The sequence below is a fragment of the Mobula birostris genome, chromosome 9 (genome assembly GCF_030028105.1).
Source record: "Mobula birostris isolate sMobBir1 chromosome 9, sMobBir1.hap1, whole genome shotgun sequence".
Lineage (NCBI taxonomy): Eukaryota > Metazoa > Chordata > Chondrichthyes > Myliobatiformes > Myliobatidae > Mobula > Mobula birostris.
The window spans coordinates 125,794,101-125,819,359 of NC_092378.1; the positions used below are offsets into that span (position 1 = coordinate 125,794,101).

Here is a 25,259-nt window from a genome sequence, read left to right on the forward strand (position 1 = left end):
ATTGACTCCAAAATCCTTACAAACAGAGGTCAGGCTGACTGGCCTACAGTATCCTTTCTTCTGCCTGTCTCCCTTCTTGAAGAGCAGAGTGACATTTGTAATTTTCCAATCTTCTAGAATCATTTCAGAATCTAGTGTTTCTTGAAACATAATTACTAATGCCTCCGCAATCTCTCAGCCACCTCTTCCAGAACCCTGTGGTGTACAACATCTGGTCCAGGTGACTTACCTACTTCCAGACCTTTCAATTTCCCAAGAACCTTTTTCCTAGTAATGGTAACTTCACACACTTCATGACCCTGACATCTGGAGCTTCCACTATACTGCTAGTGTCTTCCACAGAGAACGCTGTTGGAAAATACTTGTTCAGTTTGTCTGCCATTTCATTGTCCCCTAATACTTCCTCTCCAGCACCAATTTCCAGCAGGCTGATATCCATTCTCACCTCTCCTTTAAACTTTATGTATTTGAAGAAGCTTTTGGTATCCTCTTTAATATTCTTTGGGTCATCCTCAATAAAGCCAATGGTCATAACAGAATCAATGGAAGAGCACAACAAGCAGGCCGGAGATCCAGTGTGCAAAAGACAGCAAACTGTACAAATGCAAAAAGAAAACAGAAAAATAACAATAATAAAAAATATCATGAATATGAGATAGATGAAAAGTCCTTGAAAGTGAATCCATTTCCTGTGAAATCAGTCAGTGATGGGGCCAGTGAAGTCATCCTTTTTGGCTCAAGAGCCAGATGGTTGAGGGGTAGTAACTGTTTCTGAACCCAGTGGTGTGAGTCCTGAGGCTCCTGTACCTTCATCCTGATGGCAGCATAGAAAAGAGATCATAACCTAGAGCCCCTCTGATGATGCTTGCTGCTTTCCTGTGACAATGCTCCATGTAGATGTGCTCAAAATGGTGGGGAAGGCTTTACCCATGATGCACTGGGCCATATTTTCTACTTTTTGCAGGACTTTCCGTTCAAGGGCATTGGTGTTTCCATGCCAGGCTGTGATACACCCAGTCAATATAATCTCCATCACACATCTGTAGAAGTTTGTCAAAGTATTAGATGTCATGCTGAATCGTTGAAAACTTCTAAGCCACACAGTCATAAGTGTAAAGTGAGTACAGCTAGGGGCTTAAGCACGTTGTCTTTTGGTACACCTGTGCTGATGGAGATCGTGGAGGAGATGTTGTTGCCAACCCGAACTGACTGGGGTCTGCAAGTGAGGAAATCGAGGATCCAATTGCACAAGGAGGTATTAAGGCCAAGGTCTTGACGCTTATTGATTAGTTTTGAGTGGATGATATATTGAATGATGAGCTTTATGCATCTTTGTTGTCCAATATTCCAGGATTGAGTGAAGAGTCAATGAAATGGCATCTGTTGCGGTCTGTTGCGCCTGTAGGCAAATCAGAGCAGATCCGAGCCAGTTCTCAGGCAGGAGTTGATGTTTCGTCACCAACCTCTCAAAACACTTCATTACTGTAGATGTTAGAACTACTGTATGATAGTCATTGAGGCATTTTATGACATTCATCTTAGGTACCAATATGATTGAAACCTGCTAGAAGCAGTTGAGTACCTCAGACTGCCAAAGTGAGAGGTTAAAGATCTCAGTGAGCACTCAAGCCAAGTCTTTAGTACTTGGACTCAACTTCATCTGGACTCAACTTGATATCCTCCAAAACCAAATGATCAGGACATCTACCTTCATACAAGTTTTCAGGTACGTACATCCCAAATTACCCTTTTAAAATTCCATCTGGAGATCCGGGAACCTTTCCTCTGATTCACATATATTCCCATTGTACAGATAATGGGAAAATGATCATCCCAAATGTTGTATCATTATACACTTTCCAATTACACACACTTGCTCTATCTTCAAATACCAGCATAAGGTCTATAGTAGAGTTATTGAACAGATTTATCCTTGTACTCCTACCATCACTGAAGCACATAAAACACTTTTCTTCCAGAAAGTCTTCCACCATCATCACATTCACATTTGTGTCACGACAACCCCACATTAGTACTATAAGCATTGAAATCTCCACACCATATGACATTATATTTTCCATTTCCACACACACTTTCCAAGATATCAGGTGTAAAACTTCCACAAAGGTTATAAAAAATTATCTGTACTTTACTATTCTTTCCCCAAATTTCAACCACAATTGAGAAATAAACTATAATTTCCACAACTCTATGTACTATCCTATTTCAATAGAAATTAGCCACTGCTCCTCCTCCCATTTTCTGACTGTATCTTATAGCAACATAAGCTTGTACTGTAAACTTCGACAAGATTTCAACCCGGTTTTCTCTACACTTATAACATCAGATTTATTTGGTAAATCTTCAATAAATTAGTTAACAAACTTCTAGCATTCCATTGTAAGATTTAAAAAAACCATTAATAACCCTCTTTTGAAGTCTGAAAATTATTTACTTATCCTTGTAAAGCAGAGTTTATAACTTCTAGAGTTGCAGTTCTTAATATAATTTTAATTCCTTCTGTCCTACTTTTGTTTGTGCTGTACAATTTACCACCTTGGCTAATAAGTGACAAACTTTAGTTTATCAACAATCAACAACTCCTTTGTTACACAATCATGCACTTTACACAATGACTTTAATTTATCTGTATTCTGGATATTAATACTGTCCTCTGTACTTTCTGCAGGACCTCTGCATATGACATACCCATTTCCTCCTGACCATGCTGCACTTCCACAGCTTTCTTATATACAGGACACCCTATATTAGTAGAGCTTTGTTCTTCTCCACAGTTGCTACTTCTTTAGCAATTCTCAACAATTGTCATAATCATGCTCTCCACCACATCTACCACACTGCTTTTTACCCTTACACACAGCTGCTACACAAACTCCTGGCACTGAAAACACCTCAGGGAGGGCGGCACATAGCCTCGATCCATATAACTCATATAACCTAAATTAAGTCTATCCAGCACCATTTTTGCATCAAATTTAATCAACACCGATAAGTCATCTTTTCTTCCTCCAACACAAATTCTTTTTTAATATTTAGCATCCACAACTTTCCCTCAACTAAACTTTGTTCATAGAAACCTTGAGAGGCATTTTAGAGGATACTCTCCAAAGTCACTGTCATTCAATATAATTCCTTGGTGCTACTTTCCTTTCTCCCACAGCTTTTAACTCCACAGTTTTCTCACGTTGCTTACTATCTTTACAAAACACTAAGACTGTACCATCTCTTAAAGGTTTTGCACTTACAATATCCTAATGATTTTTCCAAATCCTTAATCTGATTGGATTGACAGAAGAAACTTAACAGAACTTTAAACTCTTCCTTCCTTTTACTTAGAGCCTGTCTAGTGCCTTCATCTTTGGACAATAAGCCACTACAATCCTCGATCTGCCACTTAACCTTCCTTTCCCAGAAACCTGCCATTCACCTTCCTCCATACAACTCCTATCATCCAATACCATCACTTGCCCGCTACCTCCATCAACTCCTGCCATCTCCACCCCCTTTCCTGCTTGGCAGCAACTCCCAACAGCAGGCTCAGTCCTTTGCTACAACCCCATTTCTCTAACAAACTCCGCTGGATCCTGGCTGTATATACAGCCTCAGGTCCTGCTCTGTGCTCTAAGTCAGCCAAAAATCCACCTATGCTTTGAATTTATTCTTTATATTCAATTTGAATACAAAACCAGTTCTCATGATTTTTGTTAGAAGTGGCATAAAATGTTCCTAATTGTTTAAACAATCACAACTATAGAAAAGGCAAGTTAGAATACAAATTTAACTCCAAGCCATATACAACAGCATTCCAATGTTCATCTTCTCACTGAAATGTGAGAAAATTCTTATTTATTGCTCAACAATGCCGTCACTAAAAATTAAGCTTACACTATCACTCCAGCTTTCCTTATGAACTGAATAGACTAACCTACACTACTGGCTTTGATTTTGCACTGTTAACAATTCTTTTTGATCGGGTAATGAGATATTTAATACTGCTTTCCCTATTCTCATAGGTCCATGATGGTCTATAGAGAGCTTGATACCAACATGATCTAGTAACAGCGATAACCTATGAAGAAGCTCATACAGGGGCAAATCTAAAGAACCCATGCCGTCTTCTGCTAGATTGGGGACCATAATAGCCGATGAATTTCTTAACTAGATACTCAAATTTTGGGTATCTTAGCTGGTTCTTTTTTTCTCACTTTAGATCTTATTGGCAGAATAAATAGATATGAAAAACACATCAATGTATGCAACCAAAAATATGCAAAGCATCACAAGCAAAGATTTCATTGCCCAATTAAGCAGTGTTTTGGAAGGATATGAAGCAATCTGTTTCACAAATCAGGAAGGAAGTTGCCAGATAAACTGCATACTGTTTGGATCATTCAAGCTGCAGTCATCACGCATTGCCCAAGCATTTTACTCAATATATTTAATGGCAACCTGTAGCAATGTACTTTGAAATTTCCTAGAGGAAACATTTCATTTCTGGTCTCTAGCAACGCGTGTGTTTGAATATAATCCAACAACTCCTTACACTTCAACAAATTTGGTGTCAGTGTAAATGACACTGTGAGGTAGTGATTTTAACCACCAACTGGTACTTGTAAATGTCCAAGATTGAATGCCTCCCTTACCTTGACCAACAACTTACAAAGCCAGTGAATAAGTAGAAATTGTTACCAGTATAAAATACCTGGGATCACCATTTACATGTTTTTGTTATGGATAAATTGATCACCGGTGTAACTTGCCTGTTTCTTTGATCATTTTTGGCATACATACAGTATTTTTAACATACTGTACAATTTTTTAAAAAAAAAGTGAACATATTTTTAAAAAAATTGACTTACTTCATGGGATCTTTGAAATGCCACTGTGCTAATCTTGCATTAACTAGTGAAGGAATTTTCAAGTTTAGAATAAACTAAACACTATAATAATACCCTTATTACATGCTGATAATAGAAATGAGGAACAAACAGAGAACCTCTTAGGGTCCATGGAGCTAGAGGAAGGGGAAGTTGCAGCTGGAAGGGTTCCAGGACAAACTGAGGGAAGGCTGGAATGGGACCAGGAAGGTTCATCCTTGGAATAATCTGGGATATTTGTTCCAGTAAACACTCCTAGGTTTGCCAAAGGGTGGGAAAATCGGCATAGCTGTAGGGATAAAAGAAAGGAGAAGTATTTTGAGGTACAGCAACGTAACAGGAAATTATTATAAATAGAGAACTTACTGAATTGTACACACTGGACTAAATAATCATTTTATTGTTTGCCTGCTTAAGTCCTGCTATAATTAAAATACTATCTTTGGAGAAAGACTAATAAAACTTGAGACTTATGAGTTCTACAGTGTAAGTGTTATATTGGCAGAAAATGTCCATTTACAAATGAGAAAAACACAAAGATGTAATGAATTATATTTATTTGAATAAGCATTTTGTATGTGGATTAATACTGTGACAGCACAATGAACTTAAAATGTAGGGGTAACATAGGTTTCATTACATTAATATCCATAACATATTGCAGTAAGATGAATAGCAGACAAAATAGATTGTAAATTGTCTAGTTGTGTGAACATCAATAATTTATAAAGAAATGAATAGGGTTGAGCTTTCCAGTCTGAGCTATTAGGCTGTTAGTTAATTAAGGACACCACAGCAATTTCCTCTAATATTGTGTGCACAACATTTAAGATGAACCAAAATTGTGTACTTCATCTTATTCTTTTTCCTCTTATAGAGCACAACTTAACTAAGAATTAGATAGTCTAAGACCTAACTTGGAAATAGGAGCTATTCTGATTGATTGACATGCTCATCACTAGTTGTCTGGCCACGCAGAGTGCTTTTCTCAACAGTGGAGATGAAAAAAAGACTGAACTGATTCTTCTCACTTCAGCAACACATGATGCATCCTCCTGGAGATCTTATTGGTCTTGATTTTACACTTAGAATAATTTGATATTAGTATTTAAGTAAATTTGAAAGCAGAGTTCAGAATCCACACATGCACAGTTAAATATGGAAATAACAAAACATGCTATTTCTCTGCTTTTGGATCAGGATTTCATCAATACAGTCAGCATTGAAATGCAAGTAAGATCCAAACCTTACTGTACATATCCATCAGCTTTCCATAAAAAAGTACATTAAAAAGTTACTATAAAAGGTATGATGGATCTTAATTACTGACAAACAGTTTTTCTGGGAATGAAAATTAAACCTAAGTTTGTAGTTTCCTTTAGTTAAGAGTATAATTATTGTCATTATTTTAAAAATTGGAAGTTAATAATTTTGTCCTAAGCTTTTTATGCCTTGTATCATAATCCTATCCTTCTTCACTTTATTTTTGTATATATTTACACTGTCACATTTCATTAATTAGGATAGATTAACTGAATTAAAAATACTGAAGAAGTAAGTTTTATGGAAAAGTGCATGAGCTGTATCAGCAATAAATGACAAGTGTCACTCCTTCAGTGCTGCCCATTAAGGGGAAGCCAATGTTGTACTTTTCTTTCCGGTCAAACTGAGGCCTGGAACACTAACAAAGGCTTAAATAATCTGCTGGTAGTGCGCTGTTATCAAAAGGTCAAATGAAAGTCTGTTTGAGGGCCATTTTAATACACATTTCACCCATTACTTTTTGAAAGCAGCAAATGATTTTAAGTCTCTATGAAAATCAATGATCGCCAATGCTGGAAGTTTAAAATAAAAACAGAATATACTGGAAACGCTCAGCTGACTAGGCATCATCTGTGTAAAGAGAAACAGTTCAATTTTCAAATCCAGGAAATGTTCAGTTTTTTTTCCCTCACAGAATCTACCTGACTGCTGAATGCAGCATTTTCTATCTTAAGTGTTTTATCCAGTTGGTCTTCAACAATTTACAATTACTTGAAAGAAAACCTGAATGCCCAATACTGTGCAATAAGATCAACAATAAAATATTTCAATGTATAAACATAATCCTGTGGAATATATGGGAAAACATTAGCAAATGAATATGCATGATTGGCTGAAGGAAAATGAATACTGTACGGTGATTAGTTTTGAACCTGAGAAACTGTTCCTGATGCTGCAGCCTTGTCCTTTCCATCAGACAGCTTAGGCCGTGGAGTTTGTGAAGGGTTTTGGTTGGGTTGCCGATGCCACTTTGTGAATGGAAACACACTAGACAAACACGGATACAAACATTACCTTTTCTCATTTAGAAAAAAAAAACTGTACTGCGAGTCGAAACATTGAAAATATTGTTTAATTTTGTTACTGGATATCAATAATTGAAAAAAGGCCACTGAAGATTCTGGATTCATTATAATTTTAAAACTAAGAGTAAAGTAATACATGCAATCCCATCTTTCTCAATTCTACTGATTTAATTGTAAAGCTGAAACTGAGAGAAAGATTTTACCATGGAAAATATACAGTGTTTGAAAAATTACAAGGGAGAGGGTGTTCTTGAGCAGTTAGGAATGTGGACCGAGGATTGGCAAATGACTTTCAATCCAGGTAAATGTGAGGTATCATACTTTGGGAGATCAAGTTAGAGTAGCACTTATAACGCTAGGGCCCTTGGAGGAGTTGTGGAACACAGGAACCTAGGATTGCAAGGGTACCATATAACAATTACAGCACGGAAACAGGCCATCTCGGCCCTTCTAGTCCGTGCCAAAGTCTCACTCTCAACTAGTCCCACCGACCTGCACTCAGCCCATAACCCTCCATTCCTTTCCTGTCCATATAGCTGTCCAATTTTACTTTAAATGACAACATTGAACCTGCCTCAACCACTTCTGCTGGAAGCTCGTTCCACACAGCTACCACTCTCTGAGTAAAGAAGTTCCCCCTCATGTTACCCCTAAACTTTTGCCCTTTAACTCTCAACTCATGTCCTCTTGTTTGAATCTCCCCCACTGTCAATGGGAAAAGCCTATCCACGTCAACTCTATCTATGCCCCACATAATTTTAAATACCTCCATCAAGTCCCCCCTCAACCTTCTACACTCCAAAGAATAAAGACCTAACTTGTTCAACCTTTCTCTGTAACTTAGAAGATGAAACCCAGGTAACATTCTAGTAAATCTTCTCTGTACTCTCTCTATTTTGTTGACATCTTTCCTATACTTTGGTGACCAAAACTGTACACAATACTCCAAATTTGGCCTCACCAATGCCTTGTACAATTTCAACATTAGATCCCAACTCCTATACTCAATGCTCTGATTTATGAAGGCCAGCAAACCAAAAGCTTTCTTCACCACCCTATCCACATGAGATTCCACCTTCAGGGAACTAGGCACCATTATTCCTAGATCCCTCTGTTCTACTGCATTCTTCAATGCCCTACCATTTACCATGTATGTCCTATTTTGATTAGTCCTACCAACTGTTTGCTGAAAGTGGTGTCATAGGTTGTGAAATAGGGGTTTGGCACCCTGATTTTCTTCAGTCAGGGGACTAAATGCAGGAGTTAGGAAGTTATGCTGCAGTTATGCAAGACATCAGTGAGGCCGCACTTGGAGACTTGTATACAATTTTGGTCACTCTGTTGAGGAAAGAAGTAACTACATTAGAAAGAAAGATTTACCAGGATGTTGACTAGATGGGGAGGCGGAGTTACAATTAGAGGTTTCACAGACTAGGATTTTATTCCCTGAAAAATAGGATATTGGATGGGTGACCTGATGAGGTACATAAGGGGCATAAACAAGATGACAGCATATACTTGTTTTCCCCATGGGGGGCTGCTGGTAAAAGCTATGACATAGGTTTAAGCAAGAGACAGCTACATTAACAACATTTAAAAGCCATTTAAGTACGTACGTAGAGAGGAGAGGTTTAGGGGCTAAAGGCCAAATGAAGGCAGGTGGGACAAGCTCGGCTTGGACATTTACTTTCAAACGCATGCACTTAATTTAAAATAGTCTGGTACTGGTACTGATTTTGATTCTGGCAAAGTAGTTTAAACTTAATAAAATAATGATAGTTATTCTGATGAATAGCTGAAGCAAACCAAAAATAGTTACCACATGTACCTGTTTACAGGTCAGCCTTTCACCCAAACACTTGCCACTTAAAGTAGTTCATAACACACCTTTTCTTGGATTCCTGAGGTACAATGGAGGTTTCTAGTAAACTCTTGTACATCTGTGATTTTAGGTATCTTGGATAAGAATCCTGCAGGAGCAATATCAACAAGAAATCATATTGGTACAATTTGCAGCTTCAACCAGTACTGTGTGACTGCACATTTATCCTCTGTGCCAAACACACATCTTTGTTTTCAATTTATTTTTAATGGATGATTATCCCCATTTTGGAGATTATAACTGCTAAATTCTCTTAACTATACTAAAAGGAAATGGCTTTCAAGGATGACCTTGACTGACCCAAGTGTAACTGAGGCTGCATTTACTAGCAGTCAAAGAGCACTCTAGGTTTGACCTATGGCAGCTAACAATACTCGATTGTGTCGTGGGCTTTGCACACTTCCAGGTGGAATTTTGTGCCTGAACATGCACAGGAATATGTGCAGGTTTGTTACTGACATTCAAATGCCAGCCAAACTTGCCCACCCCTCAGCTAAAACTCAAGTTTTCAGTAAATATTACAAAAAAAATTGTCACTGGTCATTCATTCGGTATTTGGTGGCAAGTTTATCAGCATGAAACCACTTTTCATAGTGCACTCAGATGACTTTGATTAAACTAAATCAGCTTCAGATCGTTGGATAAATGAAGTCATACATTCCTGTAAAAATTACTTAAAATTAACCACTATAAATCTGTATGAATTCTTGACTGAAGTTCTGTAATACCAAGCCATCATATCTATTGCTGCTGATATTCACATTGGAAATGGTTAATATATTTTGGAAAAGCAGGATAAGAGTCACTGGAACGTGTAACATTAGGGGGAGCCACTCTGCAGCTATGAGAGAAAATATTGTCCAACTGCAAACAACAAACAACCAATACTCATCAATTCCTTTATTATCTTTACATTCTGTCAAGATGTTTAGTTATGTGTCTTGAGAAAATTCTAAGTTACTTTTGAAAGAACTATGATAGTTTAACCACTTTTAAAAGAAAACGGTAAAATCTAGATAATTCATGATTAAGGTCTTGAGATAACTCTGGTGTATTACTTATGCATTACTTACAAGACCAAAAGACATAGCAGCAGAATTAGGCCGTTCAGCCCATCGAGTCTGCTTCACTAATCAAACAAAACTGATTTATTTTCCCTCAACACCATTCTCCCATCTTCTCCTAGATACTTAGTTACATATATTGAGAAAACTCAGTTACTTTTGAAAGAATTGTGATATTTTAATGATTATTAAGGAAAAAAATAGGTAATTTATGACTAAAGCCTTGGGATAATTTTGGTGCATTGCTTATGTAATTAAAAGATCGCAAAACAGAGGAGCAGAATTACAAAGTTCGGCCCATGAAGTCTGCGCTGCCATTTGATCGAGGCTGAACTTCTAATAGAATTTAACCCCACCTGCTTACTAAGACATTATGATTTTCAACCCGGAGAGTTGAAACCATAGCTAGCCAGTGAAAAGGGAGGAATGCAACAATATGTCAATCTTTTCTATATTTCTCTTCCTTTCTAACACATTTTCCATTTTATTTCAGTGACACTTTACATTTGAACCCCTGTTTCATTAATCCTTTTGTCTCTGTTAATATGACAGTCAGATTTTCTCTACTTCCATCTTTACTGTTGGTGGGTAATTCGCATGACAAAATGTATTCAATATGTTCTGTGTGTTTCATGCAGAACAGAAATAACAACAAATCACTAGAATTATAACCAAGGCTGGAGTACTGAAGTTCTGCTGCCAAGGATTTCAAGGAAGTTTCTTGGACACCATTCACAAGGGCATTTCTGGCAACTGGCCCCTGCTCTATCAGTCAATCTGATTAAATAAATCTTTTTAATCTATGCCCTTATTTTCATTGTCTAACTCATAAATTACATGCTTTCTGGATTCCGCATTTCATTCTAGGCATTGATGTAAATTTACGGGGTATACACCAATGTCCTGGTGATCTGGGAGTAGGAGGCTAAAATCGTACATATAGAAAGCACTTTCAAGATGTAAAAGTAACAATATGTATCTAAAAAAAGTACAATAGCTAGATCTTACTATATCCACAAAATCCATTATTGTGGGAATGCAACTATATCTTCCATTTGCTCTGTTGGCAATCATTGTCCTTAACCCACAACCCATCTCCCAGCTATATGTTTGCATGATGCCAAGACCTACAAACCCCAACAAGAACAAAACTCTAAGGAAAGCCTGGATCTCCAGGAGTCACCTTCATACCGTACTGTCCCTCCTGTCTAAGGGCTGCAGTACTTCATCTTTCATCTGCATTATTCACTTCTGGAGAGTCCCAGACTGGCTGGAAATTCAACGATTAAGACCACTTTGTCAATGTTGTGAATGAAGGCCTAAACTGTTACATGGGAAGTATCAACATTGTGATCACAGGAAGATCCCGACACAAGGTTGTTGCACTATATCCCAGACACCCCATCCCTTTGGGTGACACTACAGAAATCTTCACACTTGCACTTCAACACTGAACTGAATCCACAACCTCTGGACTCACTTTCAAGGACTCTAAAGCTCATGTTCTCAGTATTATTTATTTACTCATTTTTTTTTCTGTATTTACACAGTGTGATTTCTTTTACACGTTGTTTTTTGGCAGTCTTTGCAGTCTTTCAATGATTCTTTTGTATTTATTTGTTCGACTGTGAACGCCTGCAAAGAAAACGAACGTCAGGGTAACACATACCTTGATAATAGACTTACTTCGAACTCTAGAGTACCAGGTAGAGGAGATGATGTGTTCAATGTGCTTAGCTGGTCCCATCTGTTTGTGCTTTAGGTTATAGATAATAATGGCATTGTAGTCTGTCCAGACAGGTCCCTTTGCTGCCATGTGACACACCTGGCAGTCTTTGTATTTCTTTTAACTAAGGTAAGTGCCAGGGAAGTACCTAGTGCAATCCCCATTGCGGTGCATATATAGAACCACCCAAACATCTGTGCAGCACACATTCACCAATATTGCTTAATTCTAGTGTTTCCATGGGACACCCTTATGTTGTGATAATGCTTCAACACCAGTAGCGGAATTATAGGATGGCAAGAAATAATAAATAATAATTAAGATCTCTTATTTCAGCATTATTGTTGGTTTCCCAGTTCTGGTGAAGTGGTGAAGTGTTGAAATGTTAACCTCTTCTCTTTCTACAGAAAATGCTGTTCCTGGCATTTTCCTGTTTTCTTTTTCTTTTTTTTTTGTAATTTTTTTTTACCAAAGTTCATCATCAAACAAACATTTCCAAAAGATGTATTTCAGATACTGCACATATATATCATATAATCATATTTGTCACAAATCTCCACATAATATTTATCCAAGGTATACACTTACAGAAAGGAGAGGAAAGAAAGAACAATCAAAAGAAGAAAACTATGTACAGAGTAGGGGGTGACTTTTTTTACAACATATTCATTCACTTGTGAGAATAAAATCAGGCCTACGAGGTGTTATGTAGTTAAACCATTTTTCCCAGTATGAATCAAATTGTTCCAACTTACGATTAACAGATGCTGTTATCTTCTCCATTTTGTAAATGTCCATTGTAATTTCCATCCATACATTTAAAGTTGGGCTCTCCTGTGACAACCATTTCCTGGTAAGGGTCTTTTTACCAGCCACCAGCAGTATATTCATTAAATATTTATCTCTTTTCAACCATTCTTGAGGTATATACCCAAAATATATGGTCTTACTCTCTAAGGGTATTTCACATTTAAAGATGTCTTGTAGGGCATTATGTATCCCACTCCAATAGTCTTTGATAACGGGGCATTCCCAGAAAATATGATAATGGTTTGCATTTTGATTTCCACAATTTCTCCAGCAAACAGGGAGGTTACTATCATAATGGGATTTCTGAGAGGGTGTAATAAAATATCTTATCAAGTTTTTCTACCTGAACTCCCTCCATTTCTGTGAACTGGTACACTTCCATTGATACCCCCATATTACTGTCCAGTCTATCTCAGATATTATTATCCCTCCTTCCTTCTCCCATTTTGTTTTAGTGTATGAAGTCGAATGTGTTTTAAGATTTGACAAACCCTTATACATGCTTGATTCTACTGCCATTGTCTGAATTATATGCTTTTCTAAATAGCTCTATCAGACATGTACTTGCCTTGGTTACATTTTTAAACGTCCTACTAACATACTGTTGCTTCTGTAAATAACTGTAAAAGTCTTGTTTTTCTAATAAGTGTTTCTCGTTGAGCATTTCAAAACTGAACAGTGTTCCTTCTTTCACTATATTGCAAATAGCTGTTATTCCTTTAGCTGTCCAGTCCTTAAATGTAGCATCCAGTTTATTCAGCGTAAAATCCGAGTCATATGCACACCATTTAAGAAGTGCAACGTCTTTCTCTAGTTTATATTCTTTTATAACAGTTTTCCATATTTTAAGAGTCCATTTCACCCACGGGTTATCAATAGTATTTATGTAACTTTGTAGGTTGTTATCAGCCAAAATTGCCTGTATGGGGATGGAATGTATCCTCTCCTCAATGTTTTTCCATTCAGCGTCATATGATGGGTTGCACCAGCATATCACAGCTCTCAACGGTGCTGCAAATTAATCATCTCTAAGAGAAGGTAGGCCCCATCCCCCCTTTTCCTTGGCTAATTGAAAAGTTTTGAGACAAACCCTGGGCCTTCTACCTTGCCATATATATCTTGATAGCATCTTGTTCCATTCATTGAATTGATTTTGGTTAATCTCTATTGGTAGGGTCTGAAAGAGATATAGTAGTCTGGGCAGTATATTCACTTTAATAGATTCAATCCTTGAACTGAGACCAAGAAAAGGAATTAGGTTCCATCTTGTTATAGCTTCCTTAATTTATATATATATATATATATAGGCTGATAATTGCATTCTGATAATTTTGCCAAATCTTTTGGCATAATGATGTCCAAATATTTGACAGACTCTGTTTGCCATGCCCAAGGATATCTACTTTCAATTTCTCTTGGTGGGCTATAGTTATATGAAAGTAACACACATCAAAGTTGCTGGTGAACGCAGCAGGCCAGGCAGCATCTGTAGGAAGAGGTGCAGTCGACGTTTCAGACGAAGGGTCTCGGCCTGAAACGTTGACTGCACCTCTTCCTACAGATGCTGCCTGGCCTGCTGCGTTCACCAGCAACTTTGATGTGTGTTGCTTAAATTTCCAGCATCTGCAGAATTCCTGTTGTTTGCGTTATATGAAAGTAGCTGGGTTTTATCTGTGTTGATCTTGTATCCTGATAATTGGCCATATTGTTCAAAGGATTGCATCAATTTAGGTAAAGAGTTTGTTGGTTGCCCTAGATAGATCAAAATGTCATCCACGTAACAGGCCAATTTATGCTGTCCCTTTAATAGTAATTCTCCTGATATCTTCATTTTGCCTGATCTATTGAGCTAACGGGTCCAGAAATAATGTGAAGAGTAGCGGTGACCATGCACAACCCTGTCTCGTGCCCCTTTCTAGGGTAAAACTTTTTCCTGTTTTCTATTTCAAATCTGTGCCTATGATTGTTCAAAAGAAAAAAAAACACAAATGTTTTACTGGCAAAAATCAGAAAGCAGGTAAAATATCAGATTTTGCACAAAATTTAGTTACTGGTGTGTAGTCATTTGTAAATTTAATTCTGCTTATAAAAAAATTACTGTTTTGCACTTGTTGTTTTGCTTGTTATTATAAATGAAAACTCTACTCTGTGAGCAAGGAATCTCATTTTACCCTGGTGTATAGGACAATAAACTAATCTAAATCAAAAGACTGCGTGTTGTCTACATGGACTTTCCCACGGCCTCTGACAAGGTCCCACATGGGAGGTTGGTTCAGAAGGTTCAGTTGCTTGGCATTCAAGGTGAGGCAGTAAAATGGATTAGACATTGGCTTCACAGGAGTCAGAGAGCGGTAGTAAATTGTTGGCTTGCCGACTGGATGCCTGTGAAAAGCGGTGTGCTCCAGGGATCAGTGTTGGGTCCACTGTCGTTTGTCATCTATATCAGTTATCCGGATGATAATGTGGTAATCTGGAACAGCAAAGCTGCAGCTGACTCTAAGATCGGGGATGTAGTGGATAGCGAGGAAGACTTTCAAAGCTTGCAGTGGGATCTGGACTAATGGGAAAAATGTGCTGAAAAATATTAGCTGGAATTTAATGCAGACAAGTATGGAATGTTGCACTGTGGGATACACGTCAGGATAGATCTTACACAGCGAGAAGCAGGGCACTGAGGAATGCAGTAGAACAGAGAGATCGAGGAATATAGATCCATGATTCCTTGACAGTGGCATCACAGGCAGATAGGACCATAATGAAAGCTTTTGGTACGTGGCCTTCATAAATCAAAGAATTGGGTACAGGAGTTGGGATGTTATGCTGAGGTTGTATAAGACGTTGGTGAGGCCCATTTAGGAGCATTGTGTGCACCTTTGGTCACCTACCTGCAGGGAAGATGTCAATGAGATTGAAAGAGTGCAGAGACTTGACGCCCTGAATAATAGGGAACACTTGAATAGGTTAGAACTTTATTCCCTAGAGCACTGGGGAATGAGGGGAGATTTTGATAGAGGCATACAAAATTGAGGGGTATAGAAATAGTGAATGCAAGCAGGTTTCCCCCCCACTGAGGTTGAGTGAGACTAGAACTAGAGGTTAAGGGTCAAGGGTGAAATGTTTAAGGGGAAACTTCTTCAATCAGAGAGTGGTGAGAGTATTGAACAAGCTGCCAGCAGAAGTGGTGGATGTGGGTTCGATTTCAACATTTGAGAAAAATTTGGATAGGTACATGGATGAAAGGGTTCGGAGGGAGGACTATGGGCTGGGTGCAGGTCGATGGGACTAGGCAGATTAACATTTCAGCACAGACTAGATGGGCCCATTTCTGTGCGGGCTGCATAGCCCTATAGCTCCAAGACCAACTATTGTTCTTTCTGTGCAAAAAATTTTTAAGAAGTACCTTTTTTAATTTAAGGAAGAAATTACATGACAATTACTAATCCGAAGTATAATGTTGTCCTTCTACATTGTCTCAAGTCTGTTACTGTTCAGCTTAATGTAAGGTCACTACCCACAACCCTTGCTTCTACTTGCTTATGTATCATCCCTTAATATTCACAACACATCTGTTTCAGGTGTATCATGAATGCTTTAAGTGGGACAGCATCATATAATAAATAGATTTATTAAATGTGAGAATGTTGAGTTCTAGCTTCAGTCCTGATTTTATTATTTATGATCACTGACCACTCACCTTTTTCATTAGCATATAAATATGCATCTGCGCATCTTCAAAGATATAACGATGAGGCATTTGTAATCCATCAAGTGTTTTTTCCATTGTTTTACTGTCAATATTCACCCATTTACTGGCACCTGCTGCAAGAAACTGTCTGCAAATGAAAATCTTGATTCAATGATTCAGGCAACCAGAAGATCAATATTCCAAAAGTTCGGAGCTAATTTACATTTTAAGAAAATGCACCTACTTGCATCACGATTGCCGAAGTAAACCTCCTCGCCAATAGACCTCACTGCTTTATCGCGGAGCACATAAAGGGCAGGAAAAGTGTTGAACCTTTGTGCTGCAGCTCACAGCTTGCCAGCTTGTTGGTTAGCACCAAGACTGACAGTGCTAAGCTAACCATGTTCTATAAAATCAGTCGTTACGAGTCAACAAAATGTTACGTTTTTATAATGATGCCCCTGTTTCTTTGTGCAATTGAGATATTCTACTGACAAAGTCATTGTATAGCAGTATGCTCATACCTGGACATTATCTCCGGAGAATGTGTTAATAGCGTTTGCCATACTGCACCTTTACCACACTGGATCTGAACAGGTTGTGTTGCTTGGGTCGATTAATACATAACTGGTGTATCGGGCAGAATGTAAACAGCAATCCTGATCAAACTATGCACCATTTAACAATATTCTCCCTCCACACAAATTAGACAGGAGCATGCAGAAACACTGCCTCACTTTACAAGCATAACCCTGGTCAACCAGCTTCAAAATGGATCAGTCAAATGAAAAAGATGAAGCTCCCTAACAAAGATGATGCAGCTACAGTACATCTGATATAATATACCAGGTAGTCTTATTAGGCCTTATGATCCCTAAAATAATTTTCCTATTTAATAGGTAACTTTTATCCGGAATAAAATTGATCATAACGCGTTCGAATGTCGAAGAGCTACTCCACAATGTGACCGGTCATGGGCTTCTTTCTAATTTAGCTGAACCTCTGGTTATGTTTGATTGCACTGGAATGCTATCATCTTTTGCCGAGTAGGAAGGTGATCTGGAGGAATGATGTCGTTCAATTATTTCTGCAACATTCATTGCAGATTTTGGGTAGAAATTGACAGCACGAACATAGATTTCTCCAACTTCTGGCATTTTAGCCCTCCTCCCCTCTTTCCTTTTCCATTCCCCATTCTAGATCCCCTCTTACCCCTTCTTCTCACTTGCCCATCACACCCTCATGTCCCTCCTCTTTCCCTTTCACCCATGGTCCACTCTCCTCTCCTATCAGATCCCTCCTTCAGCCCTTCTACTTTTTCCACCTATCACCTCCCAGCTTCTCACTTCATCCCCCCGAGCCACCTAGCTCCCCCTCATCTGGCTTCACCTGTCACCTTCCACCTTGTAACTCCTTTCCTTCCCTCCTCCCCCATTCATATTCTGGCTTGTTCCCCTTTCTTTCCAGTCCTGATGAAGGGTCTCAGGCTGAAACGTCAACTATTTATTTTTTTTGGAGATACAATATGGAACGGCACATTCGGCCAAATGCCCTGCACCACCAGCAGCCTACCTATTTAACCCTAACCTAATCACAAGACATTTTACTATGTAAGGGCGTTTCGTCCTTTATGTTACTGTGTAGGCTAATTAAAATGGCTTCTTTGTTATGTTATACTTAGGAATGCTTCTTTGTTATGTTAAATGCTGAGAAAGTCCTTCCTGCTAGCAGTTTGTTGAATCACGTTACTGATAAGAAGATGTTATGAACCAATTGCGATAGTTGTTATGTTTTTGGTGTATCTGTAAGATACTGTATGCGCGGGGTTTTGGGGCAGAAGGCGGGAGAGAGAGACAGAGGATGAACCAGGTGCGGTGATGTCCGCTAACGGGGTCTGACCCCGAGGAGGGTGTTCGGCGAGGAGACGGAGACGGACTTGCGTGGACTTTCTGGTTGACCACTGCTGTTGGTCCCAGGCGGCTGGTCGAGCTGGTCTGAGGGGTCGCAGGGTGAAGGAGAAGGGTCTCGAGCTCCAACTGTTTGTGCACGAAGTGATTGAACTTTGATAAGTGTGGCGCCTTTTATTTTCCTTTTATATTTTATTCTCTATTAATTATATAGTTCCAGTAATATCTATAAACTGTAAATCATTTAATTGTATCTGGTGTATTGTCTGTTATTTGGGCGGGGTGGGGTACATCACACAGCATCCACACAAACTAATTACCCAGTTTGGCGGGGCCGAGGACTGTTTCCCTAGACGACAATGAGCTGAGCGACCCTGAGGGTTGCCGGGGGGCTACAACTATGACCAATTAACCTGCTAACCAGTACAACTTTGGACTATGTGAGGAAATCTGAGTATCTTTAGGAAACCTACCGGGAACTTACAAACTCCTTGCAGATGGTGCCAGAATGGAACTCTGAGTTCCAGAACACCCTGAGCTGTAACAGTGTTGTGCTAACCACTACGTTAGCGCGGCAACCACTTATTTCCCTTTATAGATGCTGTCTGACCTGCTGAGTTCCTCTAGAATTTTGTGTGTTACACTGGATTTCCAGCATCTGCAGAATCTCTGGTGTCAATGATTCTTCCTGCTCGCCGCTTTAGCCAACAACCTCTTCTGCTGTCTTGACAGTCCCCTCTAAATTTGTATAGAGCGAGAGGACGCCGCACCAAAGATAGTAATGGCTGATGTGAGGATGCTCCCTATGATGGCAGTGTAGAATTGCACCAGTACGTGCTGGAGATGATGGAATTTTAGTTAATACTGCAAGAGATACATCCTCTGTAGAGGCTTTTTGTCAGTGGAGGAGATATTGTTCTCCCGCATGAGGTCCTGCAAAATAATGATGTCCAGAACTGAATGTTGAAACCATGCTAACTGTAGAGCTGTTAATGGTGAGTGGGTGGAAAGGAGACACATTTCTCCTGGGGGAAGCAACAGTGGCCGCGCCTCTGGCACAGATTCTGGCCCTGTGGCTCAGAAGGGTAGGGAAAGGAAGAGGATGGCAGCAGTGACAGGGGACTCTATAGTTAGGGGGTCAGACAGGCGATTCTGTGGATGCAGGAAAGAAACACAGATTTTTTTTGCCTCCCAGGTGCCAGGGTCCAGGGTGTTTCTGATCGCGTCCACGATATCCTGACGTGGGAAGGAGAACAGCCTGAGGTTGTGGTACATATTGGTACCAATGATATAGGCAGGAAAAGGGAAGAGGTCCTGAAGGCAGACTACATGGAGTTAAGAAAGAAGTTGAGAAGCAGGATCACAAAGGTAGTAATCTCGGGATTACTGCCAGTGTCACATGACAGTGAGTATCGGAATAGAGTGAGGAGGAGGATAAATGCGTGGCTGAGAGACTGGAGCAGGGGGCAGGGACTCAGATTTCTGGATCATTGGGACCTCATCTGGGGCAGGAATGACCTGTACAAAAAGGACGGGTTGCACTTGAATCCCAGGGGGACCAATATCCTGGCGGGGAGGTTTGCTAAGGCTATTGGGGAGAGTTTAAAGTAGGATTGCTGGGGGTTGGGAACCGAACTGAAGAGATGGGAGAAGAGGCGGTTGGCTCAAAAATAGAGAAAGCTTGGAGACAGTGTGAGAGGGAGGATAGGCAGGTGATAGAGGAGGGGCACGCTCAGACCGATGGTTTGAGATGTGTCTATTTTAATGCAAGGAGTATTATGAACAAAGCGGATGAGCTTAGAGCATGGATCAGTACATCAGGGCTATGATGTTGTGGCTGTTACAGAGACTTGGACGGTGCAAGGACAGGAATGGCTACTTCAAGTGCCAGGCTTTAGATGTTTCAGAAAAGACAGGGAGGGAGACAAAAGAGTTGGGGGCGTGACACTGTTGTCCTGGCTGTAGAAAAGGAGGAAGTCATGGAGGGATTGTCTGCAGAGTCTCTGTGGGTGGAAGTTAGGAACAGGAAGGGGGTCAATAACTCTACTGGGTGTTTTTTATAGACCACCCAATAGTATCAGGGACATCGAGGAGCAGAGAGGGAGACAGATTCTGGAAAGGTGTAATAATAACAGGGTTGTCGTGGTGGGAGATTTTAATTTCCCAAATATCGACTGGCATCTCCCTGGAATGAGTGGTTTAGAAGGGGTGGAGTTTGTTAGGTGTGTTCAGAAAGGTTTCTTGACACAATATGTAGATAAGCCTACAAGAGGAGACACTGTACTTGATCTGGTATCGGGAAATGAACCTGGTCAGGTGTCAGGTCTCTCAGTGAGAGAGCATTTTGGAGATAGCGATCACAATTCTATCTCCTTTACCAAATCATTGGAGAGGGATAGGAACAGACAAGTTAGGAAAGCGTTTAATTGGAGTTAAGGAGAAATATGAGGCCATCAGGCAGGAACTTGGAAGCCTAAATTGGGAACAGATATTCTCAGGGATATGTACAGAAGAAATGTGGCAAATGTTCAGGGGATACTTGCATGGAGTCCTGCATAGGTACCTTCCAATGAAACAGGGAAAGGATGGTAGGGTACAGGAACCGTGGTGTACAAAGGGTGTTGTAAATCTAGTCAAGAAGAAAAGAAGAGCTTACGAAAGATTCAAAAAAACTAGGTAATGATAGAAATCTAGAAGATTATAAGGCTTGCAGGAAGGAGCTTAAGAAAGAAATTAGGAGAGCTAGAAGGGGCTATCAGAAGGCCTTGGCGGACAGGATTAAGGAAAACCCCAAGGCATTCTACAAGTATGTGAAGAGCAAGAGGATAAGATGTGAGAGAATAGAACCAATCAAGTATGACAGTGGAAAAGTGTGTATGGAACCGGAGGAGATAGCACAGGTACTTAATGAGTACTTTGCTTCAGTATTCACTACGGGAAAGGATCTTGGCGATTGTAGGGATGACTTACAGCGGACTGAAAAGCTTGATCATATAGATATTAAGAAAGAGGATGTACTGGAGCTTTTGGAAAGCATCAAGTTGGATAAGTCACCGAGACCGGACGAGATGTACTCCGGGCTACTGTGGGAGGCAAGGGAGGAGATTGCTGAGCCTCTGGTGATGATCTTTGCATCACCAATGGGGACGGGAGAGGTTCCGGATGTCATTCCTTTATTCAAGAAAGGGAGTAGAGATAGCCCAGGAAATTATGGACCAGTGAGTCTTACTTCAGAGGTTGGTAAGTTGATGGAGAAGATCCTGAGAGGTAGGATTTATGAACTTCTGGAGAGGCATAATATGATTAGGAATAGTCAGAATGGCTTTGTCAGAGGCAGGTCATGCCTTATGAGCCTGTTTGAATTTTTTTGAGGATGTAACTAAACACATTGATGAAGGAAGAGCAGTAGATGTAGTATAAATGGATTTCAGCAAAGTATTTGACAAGGTACCCCAGGAATGGCTTATTGAGAAAGTAAGGAGGCATGGGATCCAAGGGGACTTTGCTTTGTGGATCCAGAACTGGCTTTCCCACAGAAAGCAGAGAGTGGTTGTAGACGGGTCATATTCTGCATGGAGGTCTGTCACCAGTGGTGTGCCTCAGGGATCTGTTCTGGGAACCCTACTCTTCGTGATTTTTATAAATGACCTGGATGAGGAAGTGGAGGGATGGGTTAGTAAACTTGCTGATGACACAAAGGCTGGGGGTGTTGTGGATAGTTTGGATGGCTGTCAAAGGTTACAGTGGGACATTGATAGGTTGCAAAACTGGACTGAGAAGTGGCAGATGGAGTTCAACCCAGATAAGTGTGATGTAGTTCTGTTTGGTAGATCAGATATGATGGCACAATATAGTATTAATGGTAAGACTTTGGGCAGTGTGGAGGATCAGAGGGATCTTGCGGTCCGAGTCCATAGGACACTCAAAGCTGCTGCGTATGTTGAATCTGTGGTTGAGGAAGCACACAGTGCATTGGCCTTCATCATTCATTGGATTGAGTTTAGGAGCCAAGAGGTAATGTTGCAGATATATAGGACCCTGGTCAGACCCCACTTGGAGTACTGTGCTCAGTTCTGGTCACCTCACTATAGGAAGGATGTGGAAACCATAGAAAGGGTGCAGGGGAGATTTACAAGGATGTTGCCTGGATTGGGGAGCATGTCTTATTGGAGTAGGTTGAGTGAACTCGGCCATTTTTCCTTGGAGCAACAGAGGATGAGAGGTGACCTAATAGAGGTGTATAAGATGTTGAGAGGCATTGATTGTGTGGATAGTCAGAGGCTTTTCCCCAGGGCTGAAGAGTCTGGCACGAGAGGGCACAGTTTCAAGGTGCTTGGAAGTAGGTACAGAGGAGATGTCAGGGTTAAGTTTTCTTTACGCAGAGTGTGATGAGTGCATGGAATGGACTTCTGGCGATGGTGGTGGAGACAGATACAATAGGGTGTTTTAAGAAACTCCTGGACAGGTGCATGGAGCTTAGAAAAATGGAGGGTTATGGGTAATCCTAGGTAATTTCAAAGGTAAGGACATGTTCGGCACAGCTTTGTGGGCCGAAGGGCCTGTATTTTGCTGTAGGTTTTCAATGTTTCTATGAAGTTGATATGCATCACCACAGTTTTGAGGGAATTACGATCCAAGTTACGATTGCACCATGATATCAGTTTGTGGTTTTTCAATTTGTCACCTCTGGTGATTAGTTCTACGATACTGGTGTCATCCCCAGATTTTCAGTTTAACTGATGGATCACTGGAGGTGCAGTTGTTGGTGTATAGAGAGAAAAGGGAGAGAACATACCTCTGTGGCAAACCAGTGTTGACCGAGCAAAATGTGAATATGAGCTTGCTCATGCCCCTGTAGTTACCTATACATCCAATATTAATCTCTCCCTCTTAAACTGCAGGGTGAATCCCATCGTACTATGATCGCTGCCTCCTAAGGGTTCCTTTATTTTGAGCTCCCTTATCAAATCTGGTTCATTACATACACTAAATCTAGAACTGCCGTTTCCCTTGTGGGCTCGACTACAAGCTGTTCTAAAAAGCCGCTTCTCAGGCATTTCACAAGTTTCTCCTGGAGATCAACACCAACCTGATTTTCCCAATTTATCAATATTGACCACCTCCCCCCCCCCCACCCCAATGACCATTGTAACATTGCCATTTTTACATGCCTTTTCTATCTCCCACTGTAATTTGTATCCCACATCCTAGCTACGATTCAGAGTCTTATATACAACTCCATCAGGGCCTTTTTACCCTTGTAATTTTTTAACTCTACCCACAACAATTATACATCTTCTGATCCTGTATAATTTCTTTCTAAGGATATGATTTCAATTTTACCAACAGTGCCATTCCCTATCCCACTCCCCGCTCAGCTGCCTGTCTTTTTGAAAGGATGTGTATCTCAATGTTTTGTTCCCAGCTGTGATTTTTTTCAAGCACAACGGTGATGCGTACAATATCACACCCACTAAACTTTTACTCCACTCAGCTCAGCTACCTTATTTCATATATTGTGTGCAATCATGTATTCAACACACCTCTTCTTAATTTTGTCTCGATGTTGTCTGAAGTTAAATTCTTCAAAATTTCTCAACTTTGTCTTATCCTTTATTCTGGATACTTCAGTAATCTCCCCTGAACTCTCTTTCCCTTTTGCTTTATCCATACTTTCCCAAGCTGTTGAAACTTTTCCCTCTTATCTCGTTTAAAGCCTTATTCACAGTCCTGGTTCTGTGATTCATCGGAACCCTGGTCTCACTGTGGAGCCCATCCCATCGGAGCAGCTCGCTCCTTTCCCAATACTGGTGCCATTGTATCATGAATTCAAACTGACTTCTCCCACACCACTCTTCGAGCTACACAATTAACTCTCTGACCTTACTAACCTTGTGCCAATTTGCACGTGCTTGGGTGATTATTAGCTGTTTGATTCTGTATTTTAATTTAGTGTCTAGCTGCTCAAATTCCCTCAGCAGAACATCTTTACGTGTTCTTCATATGTCAATGGTACCCATATAGACTATTCTGCAGTCTTGACAGTTCCCTATACCCGCAACTGACTCCTTCCCGTCCTGCCTAAATTCCTCTGCAGGCCAGATGAGATGTCCCAAACCCAGGCACCAGGCAGACAACACAGCCTCCATGACTCATGGTCCTTGCGATGTGGAATTGCATCTATTCCGCTGACTATACTATCCCCAATTACAAGTACATTCCCCTACCTTCTGTGTCTGACAAGATATGCTTATGAAGCAAAAGTAATTGCTCACCAGCTTCATAAAACACAAGAGATTCTGCAGATGCTGGAAATATCAAGCAACACACACAAAAAAATGCTGGAGGCACTCAGCAGTTCAGGCAGCATCCATGGGGAGGAATAATGAGATAACATTTTGGGCTGAAACTCTAATTCTTAGTCTGAAACATTAACTCTTTATTCCTCTCTGCAGGCATCCAACATTTAGTTGGATATCGGGACTATAATTCAAAGATTCTAAAGATATGAATTACTTTATGGGGAGTCTTCCCACATTAATTCAGCAATTGCCTGACATGTAATTTATTTCACTATACAATAGTACAATTAATGTCAGTTTTCAAATCATCCAAAAATTAGTGGATATCAGGAAGTCATGGTAATCCATTCTTTAAATGCTGGAGTTTTTAAGATTAATAATGATGAATGCCAAGAACACATCATTATTATTCCATTAATATCTCTGGTCATTACACAATGAAGTAAACAACTTGTGGCAAACTGCCACTACTTTGTCATATCTAATATCCCACAACACCAATTCCTTTTGCACATCAGTTGTTACCTACCTGCTTCCTACAAACTTAATAACTATGATACTAGTTTCCACATACCTCTGTAAGATTTGAACTGCAAAGGCACCAATTTATTTTCCTTAGGGGTTCAGAATTTAATTT

At 40.0% G+C, this 25,259-nt stretch overlaps 1 protein-coding gene across 1 annotated transcript in view; it reads right to left on the minus strand.

Moving 5' to 3' along the window:
- Positions 1 to 25,259, minus strand: part of rgs11 (regulator of G protein signaling 11) — a 172,504-nt gene that overhangs the window by 31,348 nt on the left and 115,897 nt on the right. Inside the window, exons 15-18 of the mRNA XM_072267311.1 lie at positions 16,423 to 16,561; positions 9,134 to 9,216; positions 7,094 to 7,208; positions 5,018 to 5,187 (exon numbers count right to left, since the gene is read on the minus strand). Coding sequence (XP_072123412.1) covers positions 5,018 to 5,187; positions 7,094 to 7,208; positions 9,134 to 9,216; positions 16,423 to 16,561 — 507 coding nt within the window. The remainder of the gene's footprint in view (positions 1 to 5,017; positions 5,188 to 7,093; positions 7,209 to 9,133; positions 9,217 to 16,422; positions 16,562 to 25,259) is intronic.